General features: G+C 43.7%; 1 protein-coding gene across 1 annotated transcript in view; it reads right to left on the bottom strand.

The window, feature by feature from the left end:
• The window catches only part of LOC135911425 (angiotensin-converting enzyme-like), a 73,266-nt gene that overhangs the window by 8,038 nt on the left and 50,113 nt on the right, over positions 1–15,115 (bottom strand). Inside the window, exons 9-11 of the mRNA XM_070536900.1 lie at positions 11,689–11,813; positions 9,080–9,178; positions 4,781–4,925 (exon numbers count right to left, since the gene is read on the bottom strand). Of these exons, the coding sequence (XP_070393001.1) occupies positions 4,781–4,925; positions 9,080–9,178; positions 11,689–11,813 (369 nt within the window). The remainder of the gene's footprint in view (positions 1–4,780; positions 4,926–9,079; positions 9,179–11,688; positions 11,814–15,115) is intronic.

Here is a 15,115-nt window from a genome sequence, read left to right as displayed (position 1 = left end):
ATGTTTTGGCACTTGCTCCAGCTCGCTTGTGGTCATTTGTTATGTTGCTAAGTTGGGCCGCAACAATGAGTAGCAGTATAGCATACAACCGGGTCATTCCCAAAGTGTTGTGAGATTAATTTTGGCCACCCGTGTTGCTTTAAAGATGCACCCAAAGCACATGGAACATAAGCGTTCTTGCTTTGGAGAAATTGTGTCGCCCTGTCTGACCCCTTTCTCTATAGGTATGTATGTCCCTGCTTTTCTTGTGTAGAATGAAGGTAGCTGTAGAACCTCTGTAGATATTCTTACGCGAAGGACGAGTCAGTAAGACGAGAAACTATTTACAGATTATATTTACAACAACGCTTGCAGCGCTGAGCGGTTAGATTCACAGTGCGAGCCCAGTTCATTCTTCCTCCTTTTTTCTGGAGTGATGGCGCCCACGTATCTCGTTCAAACAAACAAATACCACACGCATGTAGCAATATTTTTTAAGCTTTTTACGTAAGCGTTCTGTAGTCCTTGATTACATAGTGCCTCTATGACTACTGGTATCTCTACTGAATCAAATGCATTTTTGTAATCTATATGAGCCACATAGAGAGGCTTATTGTACTCTGCAAATTTCGCAATAACCTGATTGATGACATGGATGTGATCCATTGTAAGGTATCTCTTCCTGAAGCCAGCCTGTTCCCTTGGTTGACAAAATCCAGTGTTGCCCTTATTCTATTGGAGATTATTTCGGTAAATATTTTATATAATACTGGGAGCAAGCTAATGGTCCTATAATTTTTTCAATTCTTTGACGTCTCCTTTTTTGTGGATTAGTATAATGTCTGCATTCTTCCAGTTTACTGGGACCCTTGCAGTCGATAGACACTTCGTATAAAGAGCCGCCAGTTTTCCAAGCATTATGTCTCCTCCATCTTTGATTAAATCGACTGTTATCAGTGGCGTAGCAACAAGGGGGGGGGGGGGGGCGCAGGGGCGCCGTGGGCCCCGGGTGCAAGGGGCCAGTGGGGGGGTGTCATATACGTCTGAAGACACCCATCTTACTGCCGGCTACACCCCGGGGGAGGGGGGGGGGTGACAGAAGACCTAGCTACGCCACTGACTGTTATTCCACCTTCTCCTCCCGCTCTTCATCGTTTCATGTCTTTCAGGGCCCTTCTGACCTCATCGCTAGTTATAGGAGAGTTTCTGTATCCTGTTCATTACTGTTTCTAAGTAAGGCATCGTGACTCCTCTGGGTACTGTATACAGGTCAGCTTAGAATTTCTCCGCTGCTTTTACTATATCTTCGAGATTGCTTATGATATTAACCTTCTTATATTTTAGTGAATACATCATGGTTTGTCCTATGCCAGGCTTCTTATTTACTGATTTCAGGCTGCGTTAATTTTTTTACGGCTTCTTCAGTCTTTCTCATGTTATAGTTTCGAATATCAGTTATTTTCGCCTTGTGGATCAGTTTTGACAGTTCCGCGAATTGCGTAACGCTGTGCGGCCGCCAGTCCTATACAACCGCGTAGAGCGCAGGACTCTGCAATTTTAGACGTACTGCGCTCACCGCGAAAGGTTAGAAAAACACCCACATAAGCACAGCAGAGAAGTGGCTACGTGAGGCGGTTCGACCGATAACTGTAGAAGCGTCATTCAAAACAAGTAATTGCTCTCCACTTCCGGCGGCGTTTTCTCTACTTACTTTTTAAATAAAACGACGTTAATCCATAAATATTCTCATAAACAACGGTAAACTTTTTTATTATTCGCTTTTGCTTGCAGTTTGGTTGTTTCCTTGGCTCTCTCCCTTAGTAGATCGCTTAATTTCTCAACTCCTTGCGATTTTTGTTTCCAGTTGCCAATTTTGCACGAAAAGTGCTATACAATTAGGGAAAAACAGACAAGGTAACGGGCGACAGTCATCTTGCTTATGGGTTTAAGGGTTATTGCAGAGTTTCATGATTGACGCTCTTTCACATTATTTCATTTCCCACCTTATCTAACCCATATCACGTGTATATGGTTCCGGGCATCTGCCAGCGTCGCGGCGAGCCGTAATTCAAGGAAATAATGAAGCAAAGGCAAAAAATAAACGCAATTGGCGTTTTCTCCGGCCGTAACTCGTTCCTTGAGAGTACAGGCCAGCTGAGTAACAGTCGCATCCCTCTCCTGATCCCAGGATCAGCCTAAACAAAGAAGGTTGAACTAACAAAAGCAACAGCTATGCGCGTGATGGTTGAATAGATGGTGACAACTGAACGCATCTCGAGTTAATCGCGCGGGTGCGGAATCTATGAGAAAACTTTCCTTCACATTACAAGAGATGCCGATAACTACCGCCATCTAAAAGGAGTGGAAAAGGCAGCATAATGCTGACCGATGAACAGCTGCCAAGTCTCAACATCGATCTGGCGGCGCTTTAGGAATGTGTTAGGAGTGGTGGCGTGCTTGGGGAGATGAAAGGGGGGGGGGGGGGGGGTATGCCACATGATTTCGGGGGGGGCCCGGGCCCCCCCGCCCCCCCCCCCCCCCCTGGGTACGTGCCTGCGTTGAATGTGCGCTTCGTTTTCTAAGGTGTGAGCTGCTGCAGAGCTCTGGACTGGTTTTGCACTTACAGTAACCGTGAGCCTGGAGCAACCCGGCAAACAAGTCTACCAAGTGTTTCCTTAAACGATATGCACCAAACACATATAGAACGAAAAACCACCAACACAGAAAGGATCAACAGTAGTGGAACAAGAGGTATCTTTGGAGCCAACATATTTGACAAGAGCATACACAGAAAGGATCAACAGTAGTGAAACAAGAGGTATCTTTGGAGCCAACAAATTTGACAAGAGCATACCTGCCAATCTTTTGAACTTTAATATTCGAAAGGAAACCTGCAGGCATAGTAAACCGGGAGGGTCGCACGCATCCCCTTGTTTTTAAAAGCTTGCCCTGAGTACACACCTTTTGTGAGATAGATAGGCAATTTCTTGGCAACGATTTTACCTTGAGACGCATCATACGAAAAGCAACAAACTTGGCATGGTAGATGTGAAAAAGGGACATATTGTTTGCAGACTATAGTTACCTTTTCAGCGACATTGCTTCTGCCAATTTCATCAGCTTCAGGCCTCTGAATAAGCTTGCTCGAAGCGTGCTGTCATCTGCTGCCAAGAATGGGTGCCATAGATACGATCACAGTTTCTTTCTTGTGTTCATTTTTCTGCAACCTTGTGCCCCCCATCATTTGAGACCACTCAAACTTTTTTTATGAACAGAATCTACTTAATGTAAAGCTTGGCTTAACAATTGCACGATTGTATAATTGGCTCGTATTCATAAACTTTACAAAAAATTAGGGAGCGTTGGCAGGAGTATGTAAGATAACTTGGCATTACGTGTTTAAATGTTTGTTCTGGCACAAACAGTACATTGGCGAAACAAAAGAGACAACGAAGGTTAGCTCAAATGGCCATCGTACAGACACAGCGGAGGAACTTCCCAGAACTGTCACTGTACATTTTAACCTGACAGGTCACAATTTCGAAGGTTTGTATTTTATGTTCTACGTTCAGAATTTTCCCTCCAGAGATGGAAAATTTCATTCACAAGTTCAGCATACTGCAGCTATAATAGGCATAAGTGCTCCGACAAAGACAAGTCGATGAAGACAAGCCCCCTTGTCTAAAGGTGTGCTCCTGCCTGAAATATCTCTTGTCCAACCACTGCTGATCATTTCTGGTCTCCACCTTTTTGGGAATATTTTGTCTTGCTTCAGGGCAGAAGGGGTAAGAGAAGTGCAATCGCTAACTTTCAAGTTAGCGATTGCACTTTTTTTTAAGACTGAGAACATGCTATTTATATGTAGAATACATATATAAAAAAGCCATATTAAGTGTACACCATATCACAGATCCAATGAAGGCTAATAATCGGAATGTGATAACAGGGCCAAATCACCTAGTGGAAAAGATACATGTACCATGCTGGAATCTGTGCATCAGCCATAGCCTACTCACGTAACACCTAGACAAAGGTATACTTTGCTTGACATAGCATTATGCGATGTGTCTTCTACGTATAAATAACATGTTCTCAGTAAAAAAATTTTGGTGGTGTTTAGCACTTGTGCTTGCCTTACCCTTTCCATGTCCATAGTCCTACCGCGAAAAATTTTATCATGGAATACCAACTACAGCCCGATCTCTCATATTGTTAGACAGTATGGATTAAAAGAGGCATCCTGTGAAAATCATGTAAAAATAACCAGAAGTTAGTGCATAATCAATGCTAGAATGAAGTTTAAGATGTGGCATATGTGTGCTGGTCTTGTCTGGTACACTGCTTGTCCTCGTGGTAATTTTGTAGGTATTTTCACTCAATGAGATGTCGTGAACATCCTGGTTTACATAGCGTAGCAGCCATAGGCAGAGTTATGGCATTGCCTTTCCTTTTACACCTCTTTTCACATATGTTTGGTTTGATGCTTCAGTGAGAACAGGTAATGCAAACAGAGTGCACATTCCAAGAGAGTTGAAAACATTTTCCGTGCCAGATTGCAAGTGACAAGGTTGATTATAAGGTTGTGAGTTTTATTTCGAAGCTGTGTTTTTGGTGGTAGTGCAAGGTAAGACTACCCATGTGCAGTGGTTTGGGTGCATGTTGAAATCTGTGGTAGTCGATATTCATCTGGAACCCTTCGCTAAGGTGTTTCTCATAGCCCTCGCGTTGTGTTACGATGGTAAACACTATTAGTCGGACAACAAGCTGCAAGATTCTCAATTAAGTACAAACTGACACTTACAACAGAGTCCACCAAGCCTTGTTGTAGTCTTCCGGCTTGTAGTTCCCCTTAAACACGTTCCATCTCCAGAGGTCGAAAATGTACACCGAGGGTATGATGGCCACTTTGTCCATGGCAATACTGTGCAGGTAGTTGATGTCCGTTTCTAGAATGCATTACAACAGGGCTGCAGGTTTCTTGTCACCATATTTTTTAAAATGCGACTCCTTTGTTCTTTGTTTGTTGCAATCACTTTGTTGTAATCGGTGTTGCAAATCCTTCATTTGCTGTAATCGCCTTGGGGTCTACACTGTGTGCGCTCTCGGCACACGTTGCACATTGTTCAGCACTTCATGTGTGGTGGTTTTGATGTTTTGGGTTCTTTGACAGTGATAGTGTCCTAGCTCTGAAATGTGTGCAGCAATGGTGCTCCTGATTTTTTATTTTTTTAACCTTTTACAGGGCTCGACTAGGCTGGTATAAACTGCCTCAACTTTCGCACGTTTAGTGCTTTGAGCACTCAGAGATGCTTTGTGCATGTGTGTGAGTTTTCACATGCATAAATAATCATGTTTATTCATGAAACTGCTTTACATAACAGAATTATCCAGCCTGCCTAAGCCTTGTGGCTTGCGTGTGTGACTGGGCAGTTGTAGCCTGGAAACATTTGTAGCCTAGGAAACGATGTAAACAAACGTAACTACAGCGAGGTGGTACAACCATACCCTATTGGTCTGATAACAGTTCGTGTACAATTAGAATAAATCCCATAGCACAATAATTACAAGAGATACAAAGGGACACTTGGTGAGTGCAAGTGCATCTTTTTGGATGATTTCAGCCTTCATCATGACCAGCTGGAATAGCATGCCAAGCTGTAACCATGCTGACGACATCACATGCACTTCTTCAGTCACCGATACAAAATGAGCGGGTGAAAGCAGTGTTTAGGCCTGGCTTGCATTTCTACAGCAAAGATGTTAAAGGGTGCAGCTGTTTTCTCGCAGCGGTGAATGCCAGCGTGCGATGGCAGGATCATTATCAGCTAGCAACGCAACCTGTGTCATAGTGCAAAATATTGCTTCAAAATCTAATTAATAATGATTATAAAGTAAAAGCTACATTGCATATATACCTCACTTGAATGGGCAACATATTTTTGCAGTTTCTTTAGCAAGTAATCTGTAGGTTTTGTTTCTCACATTTTACTGGCTCCACGTTGGAGGTCAGCTAGGACTTTGTGTGGCTGCGGGGGTAGGAACTGCCAGTGTGATCAGTATCGAATGCCAATGAAAGATCAGCCAGCAGTGTAGCCTCCGTGGGAGCCCTGAAGCAGCCACATGAGTTGGTGCGAATACACAGGCAGTGTCTGTGATGTATCATCTCAAGAACCATCAAACAGACCCTTAGGGTGTGAGAAATCGCTCATACAGCATTGCAGCTTTCTTTTTCTATTTCTTTTTAATTTCAAGAAACTGCAAGGCATCAATCTGGCCCAACCAGGAAGGGCTACAATATGAAAATACCAGACAACTGAGAGAAGTACATATACAACAAGAAATACAATTTGAAGGCTATCATCTCAAACAGTATCAATAACACAATGTACACATTTTGATTTAAAAGGAAGAAAAGACTTCCTCATTTGCAGCAACGAAATCACTTGATGCAACAGTAGCAGCAGGAAGCAAGTTCCACTCCTCACTAGTTCTTGGAAAAAAGCTAAACTTATAACTGTTTGTCTTCGCAAACATAGGATCAAGTGAATGCTCCCGGCTGTGATGCGTGCGCTCTTCGAGTGCTGAGGGGGCATACTCAACTTGGCAGATTGAGATAAAATTTTCCTGCCAGTATTTGTGAAGAAAAGTCGAGCAATTAATTTTCCTTCGAGTTTCTAATCCCAGTATGTGGTTTGCTTTCATAAGAAAGGAAGCTCAATCCTGTCTTTTATACATGCCAGATATAAATCCCACTGCCTTATGGTTAATCTGCCTCAGTTGCTTAATCTCCTTCTTATAGTAAGGATCCCAGATAATTGCAGCATATTATAATTCTGGCCTCACACAGGCATTATAAACAAGCAATTGAGCATGAACTGGAGCATTTTGTAGCTTTAAGAAACCACAGTTTGCGTAAAGCTAACGAGCAAATTGCAGTGATGTGTTTTGACCAATTTAATTTACTGGAGATTATTATGCCGATATATTTATATTCATACACCTCCCTGACTGTATTGTTGCCAAGTGACTATGAGAACACGCTGGAAAACACCTCTCTTGTTACTTGCATAAGCATGGTTTTCTGCACATTTAATTCCATACTCCTATGGTCACACCAATTAAATATAGTGGTAGTTGCTTCCTGTAATATTATATGGTCTTCCTGTGATAAAATTCGTTTATAGATTACGAAATCATCCACACACATATTTATGCTTACCCCTTCTGGTATAATACTCACTAAATCATTAACATATAAAAGAAATAGAAGAGGTCGAAGAACGCTACCCTGTGGGACCCCAGATGTGACTGTTAGTAAGTCTGATGAGTGACCATTAATTTCAACATATTGTTTTTTGTTAGTGAGATAAGTTTTGATCCAGTAAATTATGTTTTGTGGTAGTCCTATCTGTTCAAGTTTATACAGCAATCTTCTATGTGTAACTTCATCAAATGCTTTGCAAAAGTCTAAGAATAAAACATAAATTTGCCCAGAGACATCCGCAATACTAGAAAGGTCATGCACGACAGACAAGCTGGGTAACAGTTGACAAGCCCTTTCTAAATTGATATTGGTAATTTTATATCATGTCAGGTTTACACAAGAAATCATACAAAAACAAAACAATAACATGCTCCAACAGCTTGCAACATCAGCTTGTAATGGCGTAATAGTTCTGCGGAAACCCGCAAGGTGGAAAGAAGTAAATTACTCTCTCCACCTTGCGGCTTTTTGCAGAACTATTACGCTAAACACTTGCCTTTGCTTCTGAGTTGTTGATAAATTTAACTTCGCCTGCCATTTGCTAGATGTCTGGTTAGCTCAGATGGTAGAGCGGCTGCACCGGAAAGACGGTGGCCCCGGGTTCGAGTCCCGGACAAGGACGAATTTTTCTTCAACTGCGAAGCTTTTCTTTTGAGGAACCCGTATGGGTCTCCTTTGTAGCAATTGCTACGAACGGGTGGATGTCTGATTTTCCCTTTATTTATCAACTTGTAATGGATGCCGGTCGATAACTAGTCATCAGTAAAGCATCACCTTTCTTATCCACCAGAACTATGCGGACAATTCACCAATCATCAGGTATGACACCCGTATTTAAAAATAAATTGAACAAGTCAGTCAAAAAATCTTATATCTGTTCTGTGTAGTGTCACAAATACACACTTGGAATGCCATCTGGCAATGAGGATTATTTAGTACTGAGACCCAATAGCATTGATATAACACCTTCTTTAGAAACCACTGTGCTATGATCGGTAGACAAACCTTGCAATTCGTATTCAACCGGTTCACTAAAAACGCTATGAAAATAGTTGTTTAATGCCTGTCCGATTTTATCTTTATCTGTAACCAGCCTTCTATAAACCATTATCTCCGTTATTCCGAGTTGTGACTGTCCTAGGTACTGCCAGAACTTTTTTTCATTATTGTTAACAAAGTCGGGTATAGTTTCTGGGAAGAACTTATTTCTGGCTTGTTGAATTTTAGTTAATAGCTGATTTTTCAGTTCAGAAAGCTGGGATGGGTTTGGTTTACCCTATTTTCTTGACCTTTTTCCGTTTCGTCTGAATAATGCTTCTGCTGATCCTAAGGGTGTCACGTCTAACTTTAGGTTTTATGGTTAGAACAAAGTGTTTAATGCAATAATGTATCATATTTTAAAAATACACCACAAGTTTTCTATGCTGCTTTCGTCAGTAATCAGATGTGAATGATCAGAATCAATGTATCAGTTGCTCAGATCCTCATACATAGGGATTTTTGTTCCTTTCCTTTTATAATTAAAATTTATGTTACATACTTGAGTGGTGGTGTGCATTGCACGCTTACACATTATGCATTACGCACTTATGCATCATGGTCTGCTCATAGCAGCAAGTATGACACTTCTCTCAGCAATATTGTTTACCTGGGTAAACCTTTCTTCCTTGTGTCAGTGGTAGTGGTGGATTTTAACTAAGTTCTTTCTTGGTTTTTCAGTGGTGTCTTTTTTTTCAGTTTGGCTACATTGTCTAATTTAAGAATTGATGCTTTTCCTCTGTGCACCTTCAACATTCCCCTAAGAAGAACTTCAGGATGTATGAATTTGCACCATACCTTCGTCCTCCATCCTCTCTTCCAGTAGGCCGACTGCCTTCAGGTGCTTTGGTGTGGCCACGGAGAGGGCAATGGTGTCTCCAATAGCCTCATGGAAACCTAAGAGAAAAGAAAAAACAAAAACTCTTTAGGCAAATGCTAGGAATAGCTATAATACTGCTATATATTATATGTAGTAGTTGTATATTTGTCTGTATTAACTTCTCTAGGAATGAAACCTCTTAAATGCGCAGCAGATAGGAATATTAAGTTAGGCGGGATTGGTAAACTGGCTTGTACAGCAAATCCGTCTTGGAGTTACTGTACTAGCTCCCTTTGACTCAACAGGTTCACCCGACCTAGTGAAAGCTTTTTCCGCTTTGGGATTAGTTAGAAATTCGTAACGCTGACTTGAACTGCAGTTTAGGTGTGACATTCAAAGTGGGCTAGCATAGCTCTAATTCTCTCCACAAGTGATCAGCCTATTTCCGCCAGGTAAATGCACGTAGAAGCCTCTAGAGAAGATTTCACCAGTCTAAGCACATTTGCTGTAGTTGTTTAGTGTCCCTTTAAAATGATACCAAAGAGAAATAACTTGAGCTGGTATAGTAAGTTAACCTTTTACAGCACCGAAAAAGAAAAGCCGCTCTTACCGTGAAAATATGCTTAGCAGATCAGGAAAGACACAAAAACAAAAGACTGGTATTGTCGTTACCTCTAAAGGCCAAGTGCAACGAAATTTTGCTATTGATAACTTTGCTATAAAAGCGTAATATTTATATCACTGAAACAATCTTGGCATATGCGCAGGGTTGGTAAAAGTTTAGTTTTCTTGCTATCAGCCTTTAAGCAGCACCTAAGCAGACCACGCGCGCACCTGGCGGTTGCCGCTGTGACCCAGCATAACGCCTCCAAACATTTTCAGCGTGCCGCGTGGAGCCGCGGCCGCCGTCTTATCCTGAATATCACGCCGAGGAGCCGCGCGCTGTAGGTCATGCGTCACTTCCGGTGAGCGGAAATGGCGGCGTTTATTTTATTGCGATAGCTATTATATGGACACTCCCGACGCTTTTCTGCCGTCGCCGTGAGGTTCCCTATAATGACAAAGGGCGATGACACCGTCGCCGCGCGCCGTACGCTGTATGTGCGAGTGAAAGCGTGCGAGGTGAGCCGACGATCGCGGTTCAATCTCGCCCGTGCGAAAGGGACGAATGCGAAGAGGAAGCGCGCCGTCTTGTCTCGCGCGCGAGGCACCCAACGTTGCGAGACACCGGGTGGAAGGGAGGGAGGGAGGCGGCGTTCTCTGCGGCTGCAGCTGCGCGTGGTCGCGTGGCCATATCTTGAGAGCGATCTACGTTGGGGGCACAGTCTAGGTACGTCAGCAGCTCGTAGCTCTGTGCGTTCTGTGTCCTCGGTGCCCGCTTTGCGTTGAAGCGATAGACAGCACGAATGTCATTTCGCTCGCTACTGCTGCCGCGTTTCCTCACGCCCAGCGTTTTGACAGCGTGTGCCCGCAGTCATCAAGCCTGATGTGGTCATGTTTGCTGTGTGTGCTGACACCATGCTTATTAATTTAGTTAGCAAGTGAATGTTTACAAGTTGATATGGCCGGTAAAAGTACTATCCTTACTCTATTTGGAAAGATTGGTTGCGCTTTGTAGACGATCACAAGGAAGAAGACAGGATCCGTTTGGCATCAAAACTGCCATATTTGCGAGCTCTTCGTGGCGCTCTCGTTCGTATTTCAAGCGTCAAATTTAGCACGAAGACTTCTTTATATCTACACTATCCTAAACTAGGGTTATTAAGCGGTTCAAAATTTCGTTGCAGTTAGGCTTTAAGTTCACTTAGCAGCTCGTCGTGACATTAGGAATTTTGACGGCGTCTATCGATAAATGTGTATCATACTATTATGAAAGAACCAAAGACGTATAGTAAACCGCAAAAGTTTACGGGACGGAGGGTCTGCCAAGAAGCTGAATTCTCGCGAAGCATGATCACACAGCCTCGAATTAAATGTTCCAGCATGCAGTAGCCTTCGCCACCTACACAGTGATTCATTAAATGCGAAGTGTCATGCCTTAACAGTGCAGGAATTCACATTTGAAGGGAGAACCGCATCCCGCAAACTTTTGCTGTTGACTCTACCTTAGCAAGTTTTAAGAACCTTCGCTGAGCTACAATTAGCCCCAATACAAAATGAAAGTTTGACATTCATGCAGCGCTCTTTTCACTCGGTTGCTATCGTCATCCCTTCCTTACGTTTCGCGCTATTACATTTTGCAATGAACTAACTAGCCGAGCAGCAACCATTCTGCTAATCAGCGATAGTCTGGATTATTGTGGGCTAAAATAATTGTATATTGAAAAGATTTTGCGCCAAGAAACAACACACACAAGAAAGACGACGACACCGGCGCCCGTGGTGCCATCGTCCTTCTTGTGTGTGTTGTTTCTTGGCGCAGAATCTTTTCAGTATGCAAGATCACCAACTAGTCCAGCACTTAACTCTTCTAAAATAATTGTCTGGTGACCATCCTCAGGTCGAACATTTGAAGTATGGGTGATTCAGCGTGAAGTATGCCAGATTGTTGTTAAGATGATAAAATAATTGACAAAGATGTGCTCACCAGGGTTTGCACCAGTCCTGAAGAAGACCGGCTGCTTGGCGTACTTGAGGAAGTACTCAACATGGCCCATTTCATGGTGCACAGTGAGCAGGTCATCCATCTTCACTTGTGTACATTGCTTGATCCTGTTGGCATTCCAGCATGAAATTCAACGAGCCAGTTTATCAAGAAAAACTGATGTCATGCTATAGCCAACAAACCAAAGCAGGCTACTAAAAGGTCAAATGAAATTTCTCATTGGCCGCATTGGCTATAAACGAGTAGTATGCATACTATCGAAGCAATTTTGGCAAATTCGCAAGGCTGGTTTTGGTTGTATTTTTCTTGATACCTGGTGGTGAGCGCATATGACGCAAATCATAAAACGTGGCCTCCGATATTTCCAGTAAGCCACGGATGTTGCCTTATCTATGAGGTCATGCGCAGGCGCTGTTTCCCGTGATGTGGGCATTACTAAACGATCAGGATGCTACGGCATTTCCAGCGAGTGGTGGTGCGCGCTCAATTTTTTTCTGTATGTATCTTTTGGGGCTCGTCCTCCAACAATAATTGCCTTAAATCTCGCGTACGCTTCCTTTATTCAACACTCTGCGCTCGATCGCTGCTTCCGTGAACGCTATGTCACGCTGATATCGTGTCTGGCAGTGAAAGGAAATTCACGCCCTAATAAATTAACTTCTTTGGTTTCACGTGCCAAAACCACAATCTAATTATGAGGCACGCCAGGGGAAAGGGGGTTGAAGGAGGGAGGGTGCACAGGATTAATTTTGATCACCTGGAGTTCTTTAACGTTTGTGACATGCACTGTACACGAGCGTTCTTTTTTTTCCCTCCATCCCGCGCCATCGGAATGCGGCTGCCGCGGCCGGGGTTAGACAGGAATTCGCAACCTCGAGCTCTGGAGCGCAACGCCGTAGCCATTGGGCTACATCATGGCAGGTCATGCATGCATGTTCGACGAAGGTTAATCGCTGAAGGGCAGGATAAACCCAATGGCGCTAAGCTAATTACGGTGTTGGGCTAGTTTGGGTAACTGTCGGATGTTTTCTTTAATGCAAACGGTAAGTGGAAGGAACAGTGGCGTAGCAACAAGGGGGGGCCGGGGGGCCGTGGGCCCCGGGTGCAAGGGGCCAGGGGGGGGGGGGGGTGTCATATGCGTCTGAAGAAGCCTCTCTTTCCGCCGGCTACACCCGGGGGGGGGGGGGGGGAGGTGACAGAAGACCTATGGGCCCCGCGTGCCAGACAACCTAGCTACGCCACTGGGAAGGACGCACTGAGACGGACAAAGAGCGCGCCACGTACTTGGCGCTCTTTCTTGGCCGACTCTTCTTTCTTCCGCGTACTGTTTGCACCGCAAACGTCGACAACCTCAGCTACTAAGCATGTGGGCTAGTTGGGTTTGCGTTCAGCATATGGCAGACAGCGCTGATCGCTGTCTTATTCGTCCGCTTGTCCCATGGTCCGTGCTGTTCGCCACATCGAAGATAGGCCTGAAGCAATGTAGATTTCTTATCATGTGGTAGCTTTTCTCTCTGTCTTGTTTCTGTTCTAGTTTATGCATCAGGACTTCTATCTCTGCGAGCTTTTTCCCACTTATTTCAAACGTAAAATTCTGCCGAGAGAATACGCATGCACTACCTGAAGCTACAGTTAAGTATGTTATGCGGTCCAAGATTTTTGTGCGGTTCCGCTAAATGACAATGCTTTCAATTTATCGAAAAATGGCTGATAATTTATATTCGATCTGTGAAAACTTAGTCATTCTATAAGGGCCCGCTTACATTGATGCCCAATTTAGTGGAGTGTATTTCTGTGATCTGTGCGACCGCTCTTTTTCTTTTTTCTTCCTGCGTGCCCTCAGCCCCCCCCCCCCCCCCCAGCCCTCTATTTCTGTCTGTATCTATTTGAAATATATTACATACTTTTTAAACAACAGTGTTAATGCAAACTAATTCGGCTGGCTCACAGCAAGGCGTAGTTTTCGGCGGCGAGGTGGAGGAAAAAGGTCAAGTTGTCTTTGTTCGGGATTTATACACACGTAAAGTAGAACCAGTGATAATAGAGAGGGTCGGTGCAGGCGAGCGAGTCCAGATTAGCGCGCTTGCGAGGAAACTAATTAGGGAAGTGACAGGGAAGGCCGAGCAACACATGTGGGACACAATAGACAAGAGGCACCTAGTGGTGATGATGGGCGGAGTGATTGACGTATTGCAAGAACGGGGCACAGGGATCGCGAAGAATATAGCCGAAGGTGTTACGGATTTGTGGAATTTTTCAAAGGAGTGCAAATCGCAGTATGCACGGACCCAGAGGTTGAAAGGCAGGGGTATGAAATTGAAAGGGCAGTGCTTGCAGAAAACGGAACTTGGGACGCTAGCTAAGGCAACGAATTTTATGGTCATTGACATCAATCGAGAAGTGCACCGAGCAGGCCGCGAAGGTGCTCTTGTGCGTGACGGGACACATTTTAGGGATAGTGCAGTGAAATCTACTACCACAACGCATCTCTTCGCAATCTTTGCATCCACTCTGCGCCTTATTATTGAGCTCCTTGTGATCACGTACTTAAAATTAACGTAACCCATCATAGCACTGTCGATCGCGTGCTCCCAATCATTCCTTCCCACGACTTCAATCGACTGGAATAAAGTACCTACATCATTAGTAAGCATCAGTGACCCCACTCGTTTTAAGAATGCACTAATCAACATGAAATAGTGTACGGTAGCAAATGGTATAATAACGTACTCATTTGTGGATATTGTCTGCTTGGTAAAGCGTACTCTTTGTGTATTTCTTTACTTCAATTTATGAGTTTTTTTCCGGTTGTTATCTAAATATTACTAGCTTTTTGAATGTCTTCTTTTGTTCCCTGTAGTGTGAATTCCTAGAACTAATCCTGTATTTTTTACTCTTGAAATGTCTTCTCGCGCCTCCCCTCTACAGTGTACAACTATGTATCTTGAGGGTCTCACATATAAATAACTAAATAAGCACCGATTGGACATCGATTCGCAACGCTGGCAGTAGCTATTTTAGGCAGGCCCCAGGCAATCAGGAAGGAAGATGAAGTATTGAATGTAGCGACACAGAAGGAAGGAGCAGAATTAGACCACGAAGAGTTAAGAAAAGATGCACAATGGAGACGGTAAAATTCGTTACGTAAACGTGCAGGGTGGTCGCAGGCAGGAAAAACGGTTGGAAATTGAAACGCAGCTGAATGACAACGCTATTAGCGTATACATGCACATTGACCGAAACGGATCTAGGAGATTTGGAGCAGCCATCTGTTACTGACAATTTTGTGTGGAAGAGGTGTAACAGAATGACTGGATCCAGGAAAGGCAGAGGCGTGGGCGTGCTAATTCGGTGAGTTACGAAGTGGCAAATTAAGGCTAAAAGAGACATGTCAGTAGCATTTATGGAT

This window comes from Dermacentor albipictus, chromosome 4 (assembly GCF_038994185.2).
Source record: "Dermacentor albipictus isolate Rhodes 1998 colony chromosome 4, USDA_Dalb.pri_finalv2, whole genome shotgun sequence".
NCBI lineage: Eukaryota > Metazoa > Arthropoda > Arachnida > Ixodida > Ixodidae > Dermacentor > Dermacentor albipictus.
Note: the sequence above shows the minus strand (reverse complement) of the source record. Positions and strands in the feature narration are given on the sequence as shown.